Genomic DNA, 15,992 nt, shown 5'->3' with positions numbered 1-15,992 from the left:
GGGAGAGTAAAGGAGTAGAATGTTTGGAATTAGCTCTTGATATACTCTTTCCCCCACCCCAGTGTATTATTTTTTAAAAAGAAAAGAAAAGAAGGTCCATGAGAGGGACCAGCTTGGATAAGAGATGAGAGAGAGTTCTCTTCTCCCCACTGCTAGTGTCTAACCATTGAGATTACCCACTATTTACAGCATATTTATCCACTATACGTATCATTCTTTGTACATCAATTCTCCCATCAGAATGTAAACTCCCCTAAAGAGTTTAAAACTTCTTTGCTCCCTTTGTGTTTACTTAGAACAGTTTTTAACATAAAGTCTAGCACTTCAGAAATGCTTGTTGACTGGCTAACTGAAGGTGACATAAAAACAAAAGTTATCGATAAAAATTGAAAAAACGAACATCAAATTTAAAAAAGAATAATGCCTTGTGGAATAATGGATTGAAGGTTGTTTTGTTTCCTGAAGGGTTCAAATCCTCCCTCAAAAAGGAGCGAATCTGTACTTGGAAAGGGAGTTTCCACACTTGAGGTGCAGTCAGCAGTACAGACCAAACTGTTGTTTCCTCATTTGATCTTTATGATTGTGAGGTCATAACCACAAAGACAGTTTTACAGATTTTAATGAAAAGAAAACTGAGCGGTGAAGGAATTTACCCATTTCCAGGTAGCTGAGAACAAAGGGAAGAGGAGAAATCACATCTGCAAAGGACTTTTGGGATGGGAGAGTGCTTTACATAAACTATCTCAGGGGAGCTTGAGGAGAAGAAACCAGCAGGCAGGGGTTCAAGCCATTTCTCCTGTACTATGTTCTGGTAAAGCCTCCCTGGGAGCCAGAGGAAAGATGAGGCTCTAGACCCACTACAGACCTCCCACTCCTTGGCTCACCCAAAAAAACCCAGCCTAAATGAGAAGCTACAGGTTGAGAAGCCAGGGCTAATTGGCTCTCCTGGTTCACAGATGGACAAAATGGACAGCCAGAGATGGTTGAGAGAACTGGATACTTAATGGCTGGGTAGCTGTGGTCAAATAAATTAGCCTGTTTTTCAGGCTTGGTTTTCTCATCTGTAAAATGGACTATAATAATAGCATCTGACTTCCTGACTTCAAGTATAGAATTCTGTAAATTGGGCTATAATAACCTCCTGATTTCAAGTATAGAATTGTAGTCACTGTACGGCTCAGTGAGGAAATAGATAGGATGCTGGACTTGTAAAAAGGTATACCTGAGTTCAAAATCTGTCTCAGATACCTAATCCTTCTTAATTATGATCCCTTCTCCCTTTTAATGATTTCCCATTTATCCTGCATAAGGTTTGTCTCTATATCTTGGTGGACATGTTGTCTCCCCTATTAGATTGTCGGCTCCTTGAGGGCAGGGACTTTTTTTGGCCTCTTTTTGTGTCTCCAGAACTTAGCACAATAATAAGTGTTGATTGATTATCTGTGTGACCCTAAATACTTGACATTGAAGATGTCAAGGCCATCCGATGCATGTAGGGCCATCCACAGTCATAAAGCCAGGACTTTTGTCCTGCCACTAGATTTCAATGACTCTGGAAGAGAGATTGAGGTTGATAACTTGGTGCAACTCTGCCTCCCTTAAATCCAATTCAGACCCAAGTCAAGACATCACCTTGTGATATCATTGACCTTCTTTGAAAATGAAAGATGAGTCTCAATAGATGCAGAAAAAGCATTTGATAAAATCCAACATCCATTCCTATTAAAAACACTTGAGAGTATAGGAATAAATGGACTTTTCCTTAAAGTAATCAGCAGCATCTATTTAAAACCATCAGTAAGCATCATATGTAATGGAGACAAACTGCAACCATTCCCAATAAGATCTGGAGTGAAACAAGGTTGCCCACTATCACCGTTACTATTTAATATTGTATTAGAAACGCTAGCTATAGCAATAAGAGCTGAGAAAGAGATTAAAGGAATAAGAATAGGCAATGAGGAAGCCAAATTATCACTCTTTGCCGATGACATGATGGTATACTTAGAGAACCCCAGAGATTCTGCTAAAAAGTTATTAGAAATAATCCACAACTTTAGCAAAGTTGCTGGTTATAAAATAAACCCACATAAGTCATCAGCATTCTTATATATCATTAACAAAATCCAACAGTCAGAGTTACAAAGAGAAATTCCATTTAAAGTAACTACTGATAATATAAAATATTTAGGAATCTATCTGCCAAGGGAAAATCAGAAACTTTATGAGCAAAATTACAGACCACTTTTTACACAAATTAAGTCTGATCTAACCAATTGGAAAAATATTAAATGCTCTTGGATAGGGCGAGCAAATATAATAAAGATGACAATATTACCTAAACTAATCTATTTATTTAGCGCTATACCAATCAGACTCCCAAAAACTATTTTAATGACCTAGAAAAATAACAACAAAGTTCATATGGAAAACAAAAGGTCAAGAATTTCAAGGAATTAATGAAAAAAAATCAAATGATGGTGGCTTAGCTGTACCAGATCTAAAATTATATTATAGAGCAGCAGTTACCAAAACTATTTGGTATTGGCTAAGGAATAGATTAGTTGATCAGTGGAATAGATTAGGTTCAAGGGATAAAACAGTCAACAAATATAGCAACCTAGTCTTTGACAAACCCAAAGATCCCAGCTTTGGGGATAAGAACTTACTGTTTGATAAAAATTGCTGGGAAAATTGGAAACTAATATGGCAGAAACTAGGCATTGATCCATACTTAACGCCGTACACCAAGATAAGGTCAAAATGGGTTCATGACCTAGGCATAAAGAATGAAAGTATTAATAAATTAGAGGAACATAGGATAGTTTACCTCTCAGACCTGTGGAAGGGGAAGGTCTTTATGACCAAAGCAGAACTAGAGATCATTACTGATCACAAAATAGAAAATTTCGATTATACTAAACTGAAAAGTTTTTGTATAAACAAAACTAATGCAGACAAGATTAGAAGGAAGCAATAAACTGGAAAATATTTTTACAGTCAAAGGTTCTGATAAAGGCCTCATTTCCAAAATATATAATTAACTCTAATTTATAAAAATCAAGCCATTCTCCAATTGAAAATGGTCAAAGGATATGAACAGACAATTCTCAGATGAAGAAATTGAAACTATTTCTAGTCATATGAAAAGATGCTCCAAGTCATTATTAATCAGAGAAATGCAAATTAAGACAACTCTAAGATAGCACTACACACCTGCCAGATTGGCTAAGATGACAGGAAAAATAATGATGATTGTTGGAGGGGATGCGGAAAACTGGGACATTGATGCATTGTTGGTGGAGTTGTGAACGAATCCAACCATTTTGGAGAGTAGTTTGGAACTATGCTCAAAAAGTTATCAAACTGTGCATACCCTTTGATCCAGCAGTGTTACTACTGGGATTATATCCCAAAGAGATTATAAAGAAGGAAAGGGACCTGTATGCACGAATGTTTGTGGCAGCCCTTTGTAGTGGCTTAGAAACTGGAAACTGAATGGATGTCCATCAGTTGAGAATGGTTGAATAAATTGTGGTATATGAAAATTATGGAATATTACTGTTCTGTAAGAAATGACCAACAGGATAATTTCAGAAAGGCCTGGAGAGACTTACATGAACTGATGCTGAGTGAAATGAGCAGGACCAGGAGATCATTATATACTCAACAACAATACTATATGATGACCAGTTCTGATGGATCAGGCCATCCTCAGCAACGAGATCAACCAAATCATTTCTAATGGAGCAGTAATGAACTGAACTAGCTATGCCCAGAAAAAGAACTCTGGGAGATGACTAAAACCATTACATTGAATTCCCAATCCCTATATTTATGCACACCTGCATTTTTGATTTCCTTCACAAGCTAATTGTACAATATTTCAGAGTCTGATTCTTTTTCTACAGCAAAATAACGTTTTGGTCAGGTATACTTATTGTGTATCTAATTTATATTTTAATATATTTAACATCTAATGGTCATCCTGCCATCTAGGGGAGGGGGTGGGGAGGTAAGAGGTGAAAATTGGAACAAGAGGTTTGGCAATTGTTAATGCTGTAAAGTTACCCATGTATATATCCTGTAAATAAAAGGCTATTAAATAAAAAAAAAAAAAGGAAAAAAAAAAAGAAAATGAAAGATGAGTAAGTCACTTAATTGCCAGAGCATCATTTTTCTCATTTGTAAGATGGGTACAATAATAGCACCTCCCTCCTGGGGTTGTTGTGAAGACAGAATGAAATAATAATTGTAATTGTAATAATTTGCAAACTTTGAAGTTCTATATAAAAGTTTGCTGTTATTACTACTATTAACACCTTCCTCACAAGGTGCTTATAAGAACAAAATGAAATAAAGTGTAGCATTTTGTAAACCTCAGTTATTGCTCTTATTACAGATGAAAAAAGCAAGGCACAGAGAAGTCCACTGACCCGAAGTCCCACAGCTAGGAAGTATCAAAGCTGGGGCTTGACCCCAGATTCAGCATTCTTCCCATGCTAGAGGTCAGACAAGAGAGACATGGTGGGGCTCACTGGTACCTTTCTGGAACAGGTATAGATGTGCTGGGCTATGAATGGTGGGAGTGCCCTCAGAAGAACTAGGTTGGGATGGGAATGGGGGTTCTGGGTCTTGCCCTGAAAGGAGACCCTTCTGACAGATGGGGAAGCCCAGGGAGTTGAAGTGATTTTCCAAGATCACAGAGAACATCATGGGAAGGATGAGAGGCAGAGAGAAATAAGCACTTATTAAAAGCCTACTATATGCTGAGAGTTTCATAACTATGATCTCATTGGGGAACGAGCACCAATGTATTTGCCATGCACGAGGAAAGACGGGGCTGAGAGCAAAACTCACCTATGCTATGTGACCACTTCCCTCTGGGTCTCAGCTTCCTCTTCAGCAGAGGAGGTTGAGCAAGATATGTTTTAATCTAAAGATCCTGGATCCTGGCAAATAAGAACTGACCCTTTCCTTTACCTCCCCAATCCTCAGCGTTCCAACCAAAAGATGGAGTTAATACAATTCCAAGCATCCAGCCCACAGGGTTGTCGTAAGGAATACATTAAAAATACATTTTTGTAAACCATAAAGATCTGCATAAAAGTCTTTTTTTAAAAAAAAGCATTAACATTTAAAAATATATTTCACCAATAAGTTTGTTTTTACATCCTCCAAATTTTATCCTGCTTCCCTTCTCTTCCCTTCCAGAGAGCCAACCCCTTATAACAAGGCATTTACATTCTTACCATTACAAGCAATGGCCTTAGCCTTTTCATGGGATAAATGGCAGAAGGCATTTTTCTGCCACAATTCTTCTTAATTCATTATTCTGCCAACCTTTGAGCAGGTGGATGAAATGACTGTTTTCAGTGGTCAAACAACTGAGTATTGGGGTGTAAGCTAATCCTTGAAAGCGTCTCGACACAGGGCTAGTAGAAGGCAGCATGACCAGGGAATTATGCACCTCCCCATGTTTCCACGTGCTTTTGATTTTTTCCTGTTAGATCCCTCAGTTGTGAAAGTTTTTCTTTTACCACCTTGGAAATTGGGAGTATTAGCTGTGGTGATATCTGTTAAAAATGGCACTCTTATATGCTTATGGATAAATATTAATTATGATAGCCTATTATATACGTGATTCTTGTATTGAAAAAGAGAGACAAAGGGCAGTAAGGTGACACAGTGACTAGAGATCCAATCCTGGAGTCAAGAGGATTTGAATTTAAATCTGGCCTCAGACACTTAATAGTTGTATGACTGTGGGTCAGTGGGGAGAGAGACAGAGAGACAGAGAGACAGAGAGAGAGAGAGAGAGAGAGAGAGAGAGAGAGAGAGAGAAAGACAGAGACAGAACAGATTGACAGTCCAAGCAGCACTGCAGTATCCTCAAATATCCTAAAAGAAGAAGAGGAAGGGATCCCAACCCCACCCCAGAGATGGGCAGAGTAGGTCTTATTATTTTCATTTTGCAGAAGAAAGTGAATGTCAAAGACATTAAGGGACTTTCTAAAACTCTCTAAAAAGGAATCTCTACTTGAGATCACAACCCTTTCAGGGAGTTAGGGCGGGTCTTCCCAGCCCACTTTACAGACTAGGACCCTGAATCTCAAATAAATGGAGCCACTTTCTAAAAATCATCCAGGAATTCTTATTTAAGATAAGAGTTCTATGAGGGAGGCAGGTCTTGCTAACTGCATCTTACAGATGAAGAAATTGAGTCTCGGGGCCTCTGAGACCTGAACGTGTCTGTTGGCAGAGTGGAAAGAGTTGGGGCCGAGGGGGAACCTGAAGTCCTGAGATGAGAGAGAGCTGGAACAAGAGTGTGGGAGAACGAGGTTCCTTAAGAACAAGGGCCCGAGTAGAGGGAACGATCCCTAATGAGAAACGGGTCTGTTTCTTTTTCTGGGGCTGAAGGGGAAGATGTTTCCGAGGCTCAATGAATGAATGAGGTAAGGAGAGGGAGGAAGGTGAGAAGCTGGGGCTGCTCACATCAGATGGCCTCGATCTTTTCAGTAGGTGGGCTGGGGATGGAGGTGGGGTCGGGGCCTAGAGGGGAGAAGAAAAGACTTGGCAGAGAGGAGAAGGAGATAAGGAGCCAGAAAGCATAAAGGAAGAAGGATTTTTGAGCAGAAGCCAGGGCCCGAGCTGAGGGTGAGGAACCATGAATTTGTGGTGGGTGAAACCAGCTTGATTTCATGATTGCCTCCAGTGACACTCAACCACGTGGGAAAGGGAGCAGACAGATCAGAGATCTGGATGGCAAGGTTACTCAGAGACCAGGATCCCAAGGTCAGGAGCAATGCACAGCTAAGTAGGCAGAGATACATGAATGTGGGCCTACTAAGTGCAGAAGGAGAAAAATAAAGCCCACATTGGGAGATCGGACCTAGAAGAGTAATAATAACAATAGTTGACATTTAGAGGGTTGCAAAATTTCCCTTTCCTGTCTACGGTAGAAATGCAACCTCCTGTGAGGGGAGGGCTATTTTTATTTTGTCTTTGTACTCTCAGAACAGGCATATAGTAGGTATTGATTTTATTATTTTTTTTTGCTGAGGCAATTGGGGTCGAGTGACTTGCCCAGAGTCACACAGGTAGGAAGTGTTAAATATCTGAAGTCAGATTTGAACTCAGGTCCTCCTGACTTTAGAACTGGTGCTCTATCCACTGTGCCACCTAGCTGCCCCCATGAATTGGATTGAATATGAACAAAAGAGGGGAAAAGATGGAAGGATTGGAGGTGGCCGGCAGGGAATGGTGTTTCAAAGTTCTGAGTCATGGAAGTAGGGCAGTCCTTGAGATGGAAACAACGAAGATATGGCCAGATTTATGTTTTTGAATCTAGGTTCAAAATCTGATTTGTCTGCTCGGAAATCTGTGTGACCCTGGGTAAGGCAATGTGACATCCAAGTCTCAGTTTCTTCATCTGTAAAATGAAGGGATTGACCTAGATGACCTCTGACATTTTACCCCAATGCTTAACGCACTATCTGGAATTTAGTAGGTGCTTAATAAATGCTTGTCGACTGAATGAATAATTAAATCTATTATCTTTGAGTAAGCTGAGGCAGATCCCTGGAGGACAGACTGTTAGAGAAAGATTGTCAATATACATACTGAAGTTCCAAGGATGGAGGCTGGGGGATGAGGAGGAGGAGGATGGGAGGAGAGATCATGGGCTGGGGAAGACTGAGGGGTAAAGTCATAGAACAAGCTTGAGCAAATGTTTTGGGAGTGATAAGTCTGGGTAAGTGATATCAGCGGGGATAAGGAGAGAGGGGCCGGCCTCTGAAATCACCGAGATCATGGAAGGATGGCAGGCGAGGGCCATCAGTCAATGGGAAGCTCGTCCCCCAGTCCTCAGGTTTTGTCAGAAGAGATAGAGATAATACCTATTGAAAGGCTGCCAAGTCTCCAAGCCAAAGGGGGGACCAGCTTGGCCTGGTTTGAACCAGGCCATAGATATCGAGGTCCTAACCTGCTCCTGCCCTGCTCTGTAGCCCTTTCTAAGAGCTGCCTCCTTCTCCTCCCCTCCCCTCCCCCAGCACACAGAGGGCAGGCCTTATGCGTGAGTACAAATGGACACTTCTGCCTACAGAGCAGTATTCATAGCGTGGCCGCCCAGGGATGGGGGTTGGAATGAAGCTTATTTAATATTTTAACAAATGATCTGGCAGAGGGAGCACTCAGTGAAATCCCCAGGGTGCTGGGCTCTAATGACATTCAGCTCTCTTGGGCACGGAGAACAAGAATTTTAGACCTTCTCTTTTGAGGGTGGGAAGGGAGACATCCGGGCAGACCCAAACTTGAGATGAAAGCTCTAGTCATCCCCCTGAAGATGGGGAGCTCACTACCTCCCAAGGTAGTTCTGAGGAAGGTCATTGTATGAGGGGGGGGTAGAAAAGTAATCAGTGATCACCAAGTGAGAAAAGTGAAATGTATTAAGAATGACTCACAAAGTCAGGAGGACCTGAGTTCAAATGTGGCCACAGACACTTAACACTTCCCAGCTGTGTGACCCTGGGCAAGTCACTTAACCCCAATTGACTCAGCAAAAAAAGAAGAAGAAGAATGAGACCATGGTGTGGTAGAAAACATGATGGATTTAGATATTCTCAGTCCAGAGGTCACCTGGGTGATCTTCAACACTCACTTGATTTCCCTCAGCTCAAAAATGGAATTAAGGTACTTTCCAGTGACACGTCTCTGATTCTATGTATCCCTATTTAATTTCATTTTGTTAAAATCGGCCCAGTGTTCTGGCCTGATCTACTGTTCTTCTCTATACTCGCGTGCCCCACTCCCCCCAACACACAGTGGGGAAAGGCTCACACACAGGATAGACCTTGTACCTCAATAAAAATGAATTTTTTTTTTGGATCTTGACTGTCATCCAGGGAGTTAGTTAAGTGCTCCCAACTTTGTATCACCTGCAAATCTGAAGTGCATGCATGCTTTTTTTCCCAAATCATGGACAAATATGTTAAACTGACAAGGATTGAACACAGATCCCATTTCCTTAGAAACTACCAAATGGACAATGAAGAAAAATAAAGAATTTTTTTATGCCCCCTCTTATATTTTTATGAAATGATATTGAATGAAATAAGCAGAACCAGAAAACAATACATAACATAAAACTACAACAATGTCAATAAAAAGAACAATAAAACAAAACTAATTTCATGTAATCAAGATAACCAAACTTGGTCTTGGAAAAGACAAAAAAAAAAATGTACCTTTCTCCCTTCATTGTGGAAGTGGGGAACTATGGGTGAGAAATAGTGCATATACTATCAAACCAGGTTAGTTAGTTGGTTGTTGTTTTGGTTTTTTTTTTTTTTTTTTTTTTTTTTTTTTTTTTTTTTTTTTTTTTTTTTTTTTTTTTTTTTTTTTTTTTTGCAAAACTGCTTTTTCTTTTAAAATCTTTGTTACATTTACTAGGTGCAGTTAAGGATTAAACCTGGATGAGAAATAGCACATATACTCTCAAACCATGACAGTTTAGTTGGTAGGTTGTGCAAAACCGTTTTTCCTTTTAAAATCTTTGTTACCTTTACTTGGTGCAATTAAGGATTAAGCCTATCAATTTTAACCCAACTGCTGTTACATCTGAAATAAACTTCAGTGATGTTTTCTTCTGGTTAAAAAATAATTCTTTGTTACAGGGGAAGTCTTACTGGTTAAAAGAATTTGGGAAGAAGGCGATGTTCAGAAATGAATGGGATAAGCAAAAAGCACCAATAAAACACCAGAGTGGGGAAAGGAAGGTAGAACACCCACAGACTGAATAGTTAGGCTAAGTACTAATTTCACTACAAATGAAATGTTGGGAGGGAATGGGGCAGACGGGCTTGGGAGGGCCAATGCCAGAGAAAGGCACGGATCCTACCCTCAAGTCGCTGACAGTCTAGCTAGTGAAACAAGACAAAACATGAATAGGAATAATAGCTAGCCTTTAGGAAGTACCTGGAGGTTAGGAGAGCACCTCAGAACTGGTATCTCATCTGACCTCACGGTGCTGGAAGGTGCATGCTATTATTATCCCCGCTTTATCAATGACAAAACAGACTTAATTTCTATTAAGGGACTTGCCCGGGGTCACATGGCTACTAAGTGTAGAGGCAGGATTTAAACCCGGGTCCAGTGCTCTGTCCACTGGTGACAGAAGTCAGTGTAGGGAATTCAGAAAGATGACCATGAGCCGGAGCATGGAAGAGGAAGGCTCAGGCCTCCAGGTGGGCAAGACCCAGCTGGGCTGGGAGAAAAGGGGCTGGGTTTGTAGCCAGAAGACGTGAGTTTGAGTACCCCGGCGTGCCGCTGAGTACCTGAATGACCTTAGCTCAGTCAGGAGGCTTGTTTTCTGGTCCGAGAAATGGCCCAGAGAGTCACTAAAGTTCCCTGCGATCCCGTGAACTGTCCCCCAGTCGGAGACAGCCTGGGGCGCCCTGGGCTTGGACCGTACCTGCTCTCGGATGCACAGAGGCGGGGGCACACGCCGGGCACGGACCGGCCTGGCAGGCCCGGGAGAGACAGGATCGGGCTCTGCCCCTCCACCCCGGCCCCCCAGAGAGGGAGGGACCCTTCCGGCGGGACACGCCCCCCCATCCCGGCGTCTCCCCCTCACCTCCTCCCGGGCCAGAGCCGCCCCCCGGCATCGGGGCATCTTGGCGGCGAAGGCGAGCGCGGCGGGGCCACTCGGGGAGCTAAGGTCGTCCGCGGTGACCGCCAGGAACTCGGCGACGCTGAGCTGCTCGGGCATGGCTGGGGCTGGGGTCCGGCCCGGGGCGCGGGAGGCGGGACTCGGGGGACAGGCGGCAGCGCCGGCTGGGTCCGACTGAGCGGGGCAAGCGCGCTGCGCCGGGCGGCCCCTCGCTGCCCTGCCTGGGCACAGTCGGAGTCCAAGGACCCGCCCCACCCCCCCTTTCTCCTCCTACGGCCAGCCCCTGCGAGCACCCTCCTCCACCCCCGGCTCGGCTAGGTCCGCCCCCTCAAGTCCCCATTGCCCTTGGCCCCCCATTGTGCCCCGCCCTCACTGCCTGGACCTCCCCATTCCTTCGCCAGCTCCCCCGCCCTCCAAGCCCCTCCCACTCCCGCCCCAAGTCTCTTATTCCTCCGGCAGCCCCCCAGTCCCTTCTTGCCCCGCCCCAGATCCCCCATTTCTTCTTCAACCTTCCCATCCCCTCCCACTCCCGCCCTCAATTCTCCCCCTTCCTCCCGCAGATCCCGCCCCTTCTCGTCCCTCCCCCTCCAGGCCCCATCCCCATTCTCCTAGGTCTGCCCCATCTCATCCCGCTCCCCATACACCCTCTTGACTCTTTAAGGCCCTCGGCTCCACCTCCCCGACCACCCCCCAGTGGCCCCTCCCCTTTCTAGGCCTCACGAGCCCCGCCCCCCGGTCCAGTCCAGCTCCTTCCCTTTCCCCAGCTTCCCACCTGGGCCCCGACGCCGTGGCCCCGCCCTTTGTCTCCCTGCCTGGGCTCCCCGCAGTCACGTGCGCTCAGCCCGGTTTTCCCCCTACCCCCTCCAGACCCGGCCTCTCCGGACTCCTGCCCCGCCCCGCTCTTGGCCCCGGGCCCAGGAGCCCTGCCGCATCCTCCTCCTACCCAACTGTGCCGGCCCTGGGACTTCTCCTGGACGTAGGGAGGTTCTCCCCACCCCTTAGCCCGTCCCGTCCCTTCCCCCCACAAAATAATCCTTGCCCTCTTGGGCCCTCCCATCTCTCGTTTCCAGGCCTTTTACAGTTTACACAGCGCTTTTCACAAAACGGGACCACCGGGCCGGCTGTGCGACTGTTAATGTCCTCACTTTACAAAAGTGTAAACTGAGGCCCAGGGAAGGGACGTGATCTCGGGACTCACAACCCGTAAATACGGTAAGCAAGGACGAGCCCAGACCTCGTGATTTTCACTGCAGACCCCGACCGTAAGTGTCCTCCCCTTCCCCCCAAAACAAAAACCAGCCTCCGGCTGCGACTCCCGACTTCTCCCTTTTTGCCTGAGGTTCCCCCTACCCCCACTCCCGTCACCCGGCTAGGTGAGCTTTGACTCCTCCCTTTCCCAGCTTGTCCATGCCCACAGTTGCCCAACCCACCACAGCCCAACTCCTTTCCCCATTGGGTCACAAGACAGATTCAGAGCTAGGAGGGACTTTATTTGTCCAAACTACTTTCTCAGTGGGTGAGGAAACTGGCCCGGAGTGGGGAGGACGCTTGTGTAAGGTCAGTTAGTCAATCAGCAAGCATTTAGTAAGAGTTTATTATGTGCCAGCAACTAAAAAGGAAGACAAAATACTGACCCAAGTCTCAAGGAGCTCACATGCTAAATAGGGGAGACAACATACAAACCCTAGTGGGGACAAGATATAGGGTAGATGGAAGGTAATCTTTGCGCGCGGGGTACCAGCGGTAAGCAGGGGAGGAACAGAGACAAATCTGCTCCAAAAAGTGAGATTTGAATGCATCTTGAAAGTCAAAGAAAGTAGGAGTTAGAAGTGAGAAGGGAGAGCACTGCGGCTACAGCCGGTGCAAAAGCTCCAAATTTTTGTGCCTTCAGAACAGGACCTGGGCAAATGCAGTTGGATCAGAGTTTATGGAGGGAAATAATGTGTAAAAATCTGGAAAGGTAGGAAGGGCCAACTTGTGAGCTAACAGGATTTTATGTGTGATCCTGGAAATAATGAGATCCAGGGTATATTAGTGGTGCTGGCGATGACACGGTCACATCTTCCCATTTGGAAAAATGGGTTGTTGTGGGGAGAGACTTGAGGCAGAGAGCCCTATGCTACTTACAGCGGTCCAGGTGAGAGTTAATGAGGAGGAGCAAAAGAAGGAGACAGACACCAGACAAGTCAAGGTAAAGATAAAATTTGACAGCAGATTATAGCTATGAAGGATGAGCGTGAGTGAGGGTCTTGAGGATGATACTGGAGATCAGGTGACTAGATTAGGGTGCCCTTGACAGAAAAGAAAAGTTAGGGAAGGGAGGTAGGTGTAGGGAAGAAAAATTATGAGTTCTGTTGAGCTAAAAGTCCCCACTACATAGCTAGAAGCATTTAGTGATACTGGACTAATATTCAAGAGAGAAATGAGGGTGAGATATATATAGAAATGTGGGAATTGTCTGCCTGGAGATGATGGTTGAATCTGTATGAGTGGATAAGATATCCTGCAAAGGAGACCAAGAAGGAATGCTCAGAGAAATGGGGGGGGGGGAGAACCAGGAGAGAGAGAACCTTGAGAAGCAGTGTCCAGGAGGGAAGGGTGATCAGCAGGTTCCAAGGCTGAAAGAGAGGTCAAGAAGGGTGGGAACTGAGAAAAAGCATTGGATTTGTCAATGAAGAGACCACTTGGAAAGAGCTGGTCCAAAGGAAGGATGAGGTCAGAAGCCAGATTGCAAAGAGTTTGTTGTTCCTTCTTCATTCTGGAAGAGGACCGATGGCATCAGGAAAGTGCTGCCATGACATGAAAGTGAATTAGATTGAAGTGGGGGAGGACTATGCAAAGTCACCTGCCTCACCTTCTCCTCCAGAACCATCTGGTTCCAGTGGCAAGACAAAGGTCAAGATGACTGGTGATGGGCTCCTACCAAGGGTTTAGAAGAGGGTGGGAGGAGAGGAAATAGAAGTATCTAGTGTAGACAACTTTCTAAAGGAGTTTAGTCATGAAGGGGAGAAGAGATACAGTATGGTACAATTAAGGGAAAGACTTTTGGTTTAGTTGGGGAGCCACAGGTTGCAGACCTAAGACTCAAAAACATACAATTGGATTCCAAATCACTTTGGCTTTCCAAATCACTTTGGCTTTGCATGATTTCTTAACCAGTCTCCTTGCACTTCCCCCCCCCCCCATCCCAATCCATCAGGTGCATACAACTAGATTAAACAGCGCTCAGGTTTGACCATATTCCTCATCACATCATTCACTGGTTCCTTGTAAGCTGTGGACTATAAAGTCTAGTCCTTAAACTCTCTCCCAATACCCTGCAAAATGTTTTATTTATTTTGATTTATATGTACAACTTATCTAATGATATATAAGCTCCTTGAAGGCAGAGGTGCTTTCATTTTTTTGTCAGTGTCCCCAGAGGCCCTATTAAACACACATGCTTATTGACGGGTAAATAGATTAATTGATTGAAGACTATTACTTGTTATTTCTTCTATTCAATCCTAGGCTTTCCTGCCTCTGATCATATTCTCTCACTTAGAGTGTTAGGAGTCAAGTTTGAGGAGAAAGACCATGTTAAATCTTGTCCATCCTTTGAGGGCAAATCCTTACACCTTGTCCACTCTTTGGTGGCTCAAATGCCATGTCTTCTAGGCAGCTACCTCCGCGACCTCTGAAACACTGGAGCTCCCTATACTTCTCCTAAGGCCTAGGACATGACACTCACTTCTTAGGACATGACACTTCTAAACCATGTCCTAGGACATGACACTTCTAAAACAAAAACTTCTCGAGGCCAGGACCTGCGTGTCATTTTCTGCCTTCCTAGTGTTCAATCCAGGGCTCTGCTCATAGTTGACCCACAGCAAATGTTTGTTCATCATTCTCGGGATGCCATTGGTCCTCTTCAAGAACAAAGGATGTATAACAACAAGTCAATTAATTGAAGGATGATAAGAGTCAATACCCAGTGTAGTGTTCATATATGTCTTAGAACTGTACAATCTAGGTGTCCTCTAAAATCCATTCTGGTACTAAATCTGTGATGTCACAGCTACAATCCAGGAACTTCTTAGAGCTCTTCAACCAGAGAGAAACAAAATCTTGTCATAAGTGATGTAGTTGGTGATTGAAAGTCAAATATACCCAGAAATGACAAGATTATGTGATGATCAACTGCGATCTTGGCTTTTTTCAACAATGAGGTGATTCAAGGAAATTCTAATAGACTTGGGATGGAAAGCATCCAGAGAGAGACCTATGGAAACTGAATATGGATCAAAGCATAGTATAGTCACCTTTTGTTGTCGTTATTTGCTTGTTTTTTTTCATGTTTTTTTTCTTTCACCTTTTGATCTGATTTTTCTTGTGCAGCATGATGAATATGGAAATATGTTTAGAAGAATTGCACGTGTTTAATCTCTATTTCCATTGCTTGCTGTCTAGCGGAGAGGGTGAGGAGAGGGAGGGAGAAAAATTTGGAACACGAAGGTTTGCAAAAGTGAATGTTGAAAAATATCTTTGCATGTATTTAGTAAAATAAAAAGCTATCAAAATAAAAATAATTTTAAAAAGAAAGTCAATTATTCTTTACTCCTCCATAGCCATCCTAGCTGAAAGGTCTCAGACACACCCAGCCACTGACCAACCTTTGCTTTTGATCCTCACTCCAGACTAGACACTCTACACTTGCCTTCCCTTCTCACCCTCTACCTTTTACTCATGAAATGAGTGCTTATTTGGCAAAAGGAATGACAACCTGTTATCCTACAAATCCCTATAATTTGGTCATGGGCTGTTCAGACCAAACTTGGCTACCATCTCCTGCTTCCTCTTACCCATCTATCTCAATCACATCCCGTGTGTGTTCCCATGCTAGTCTGAGTGATCTTTCCATTGTGCTCTCTGGAATTCCTGTTCCATTGACAACAAAGTGCTCTTCCTGTTAGAGCTGCTTATCTCAGACTCTCCAGCCATGGTTTCCTCTAGAAATCTGTACATCCTTGGCCATCTTCTCCAGTCTTGAATATATCTTTACCCTGGCCCCCCAACACACTAGTCAAAGAGGAGTAGCTATGTTTCCTATTCTTTACTGCTTTTAAGACCTCTCCTCCTTGAGGTTCATCCCAACTAGATATATTCCCCTATCAAAATTCTGAAGTCTTCCCCAATCTAGAGGCCATTCTTTCTTCTTTCTTAAGGTACTCAGTTCCTGGCTCATAGTTTTCCTATATCCCAATTATCTCCTCCCCCTTAGACTTGGGGACTTAAATTTACATGGTATATTTCCTCAAATATCGTGCCTTTCAAGTTCATCAAT

General features: G+C 43.9%; 1 protein-coding gene across 2 annotated transcripts in view; it reads right to left on the bottom strand.

Annotated features, from left to right (window-relative positions):
- Nucleotides 1–10,937, bottom strand: part of ASAP3 (ArfGAP with SH3 domain, ankyrin repeat and PH domain 3) — a 65,665-nt gene extending 54,728 nt beyond the window's left edge. Inside the window, exon 1 of one of the 2 annotated variants that reach the window (XM_031962622.1) lies at nt 10,634–10,937. In XM_031962622.1, the coding sequence (XP_031818482.1) occupies nt 10,634–10,768 (135 nt within the window). In that variant the 5' untranslated portion in view covers nt 10,769–10,937. The remainder of the gene's footprint in view (nt 1–10,633) is intronic. The other variant, XM_031962623.1, reaches the window with a different exon arrangement.
- Between the last annotated feature and the right edge of the window lie 5,055 nt (nt 10,938–15,992).

Source organism: Sarcophilus harrisii, chromosome 3, assembly GCF_902635505.1.
Source record: "Sarcophilus harrisii chromosome 3, mSarHar1.11, whole genome shotgun sequence".
Taxonomy (NCBI): Eukaryota; Metazoa; Chordata; class Mammalia; order Dasyuromorphia; family Dasyuridae; genus Sarcophilus; species Sarcophilus harrisii.
This window is presented reverse-complemented; position numbering and strand designations above follow the sequence as displayed.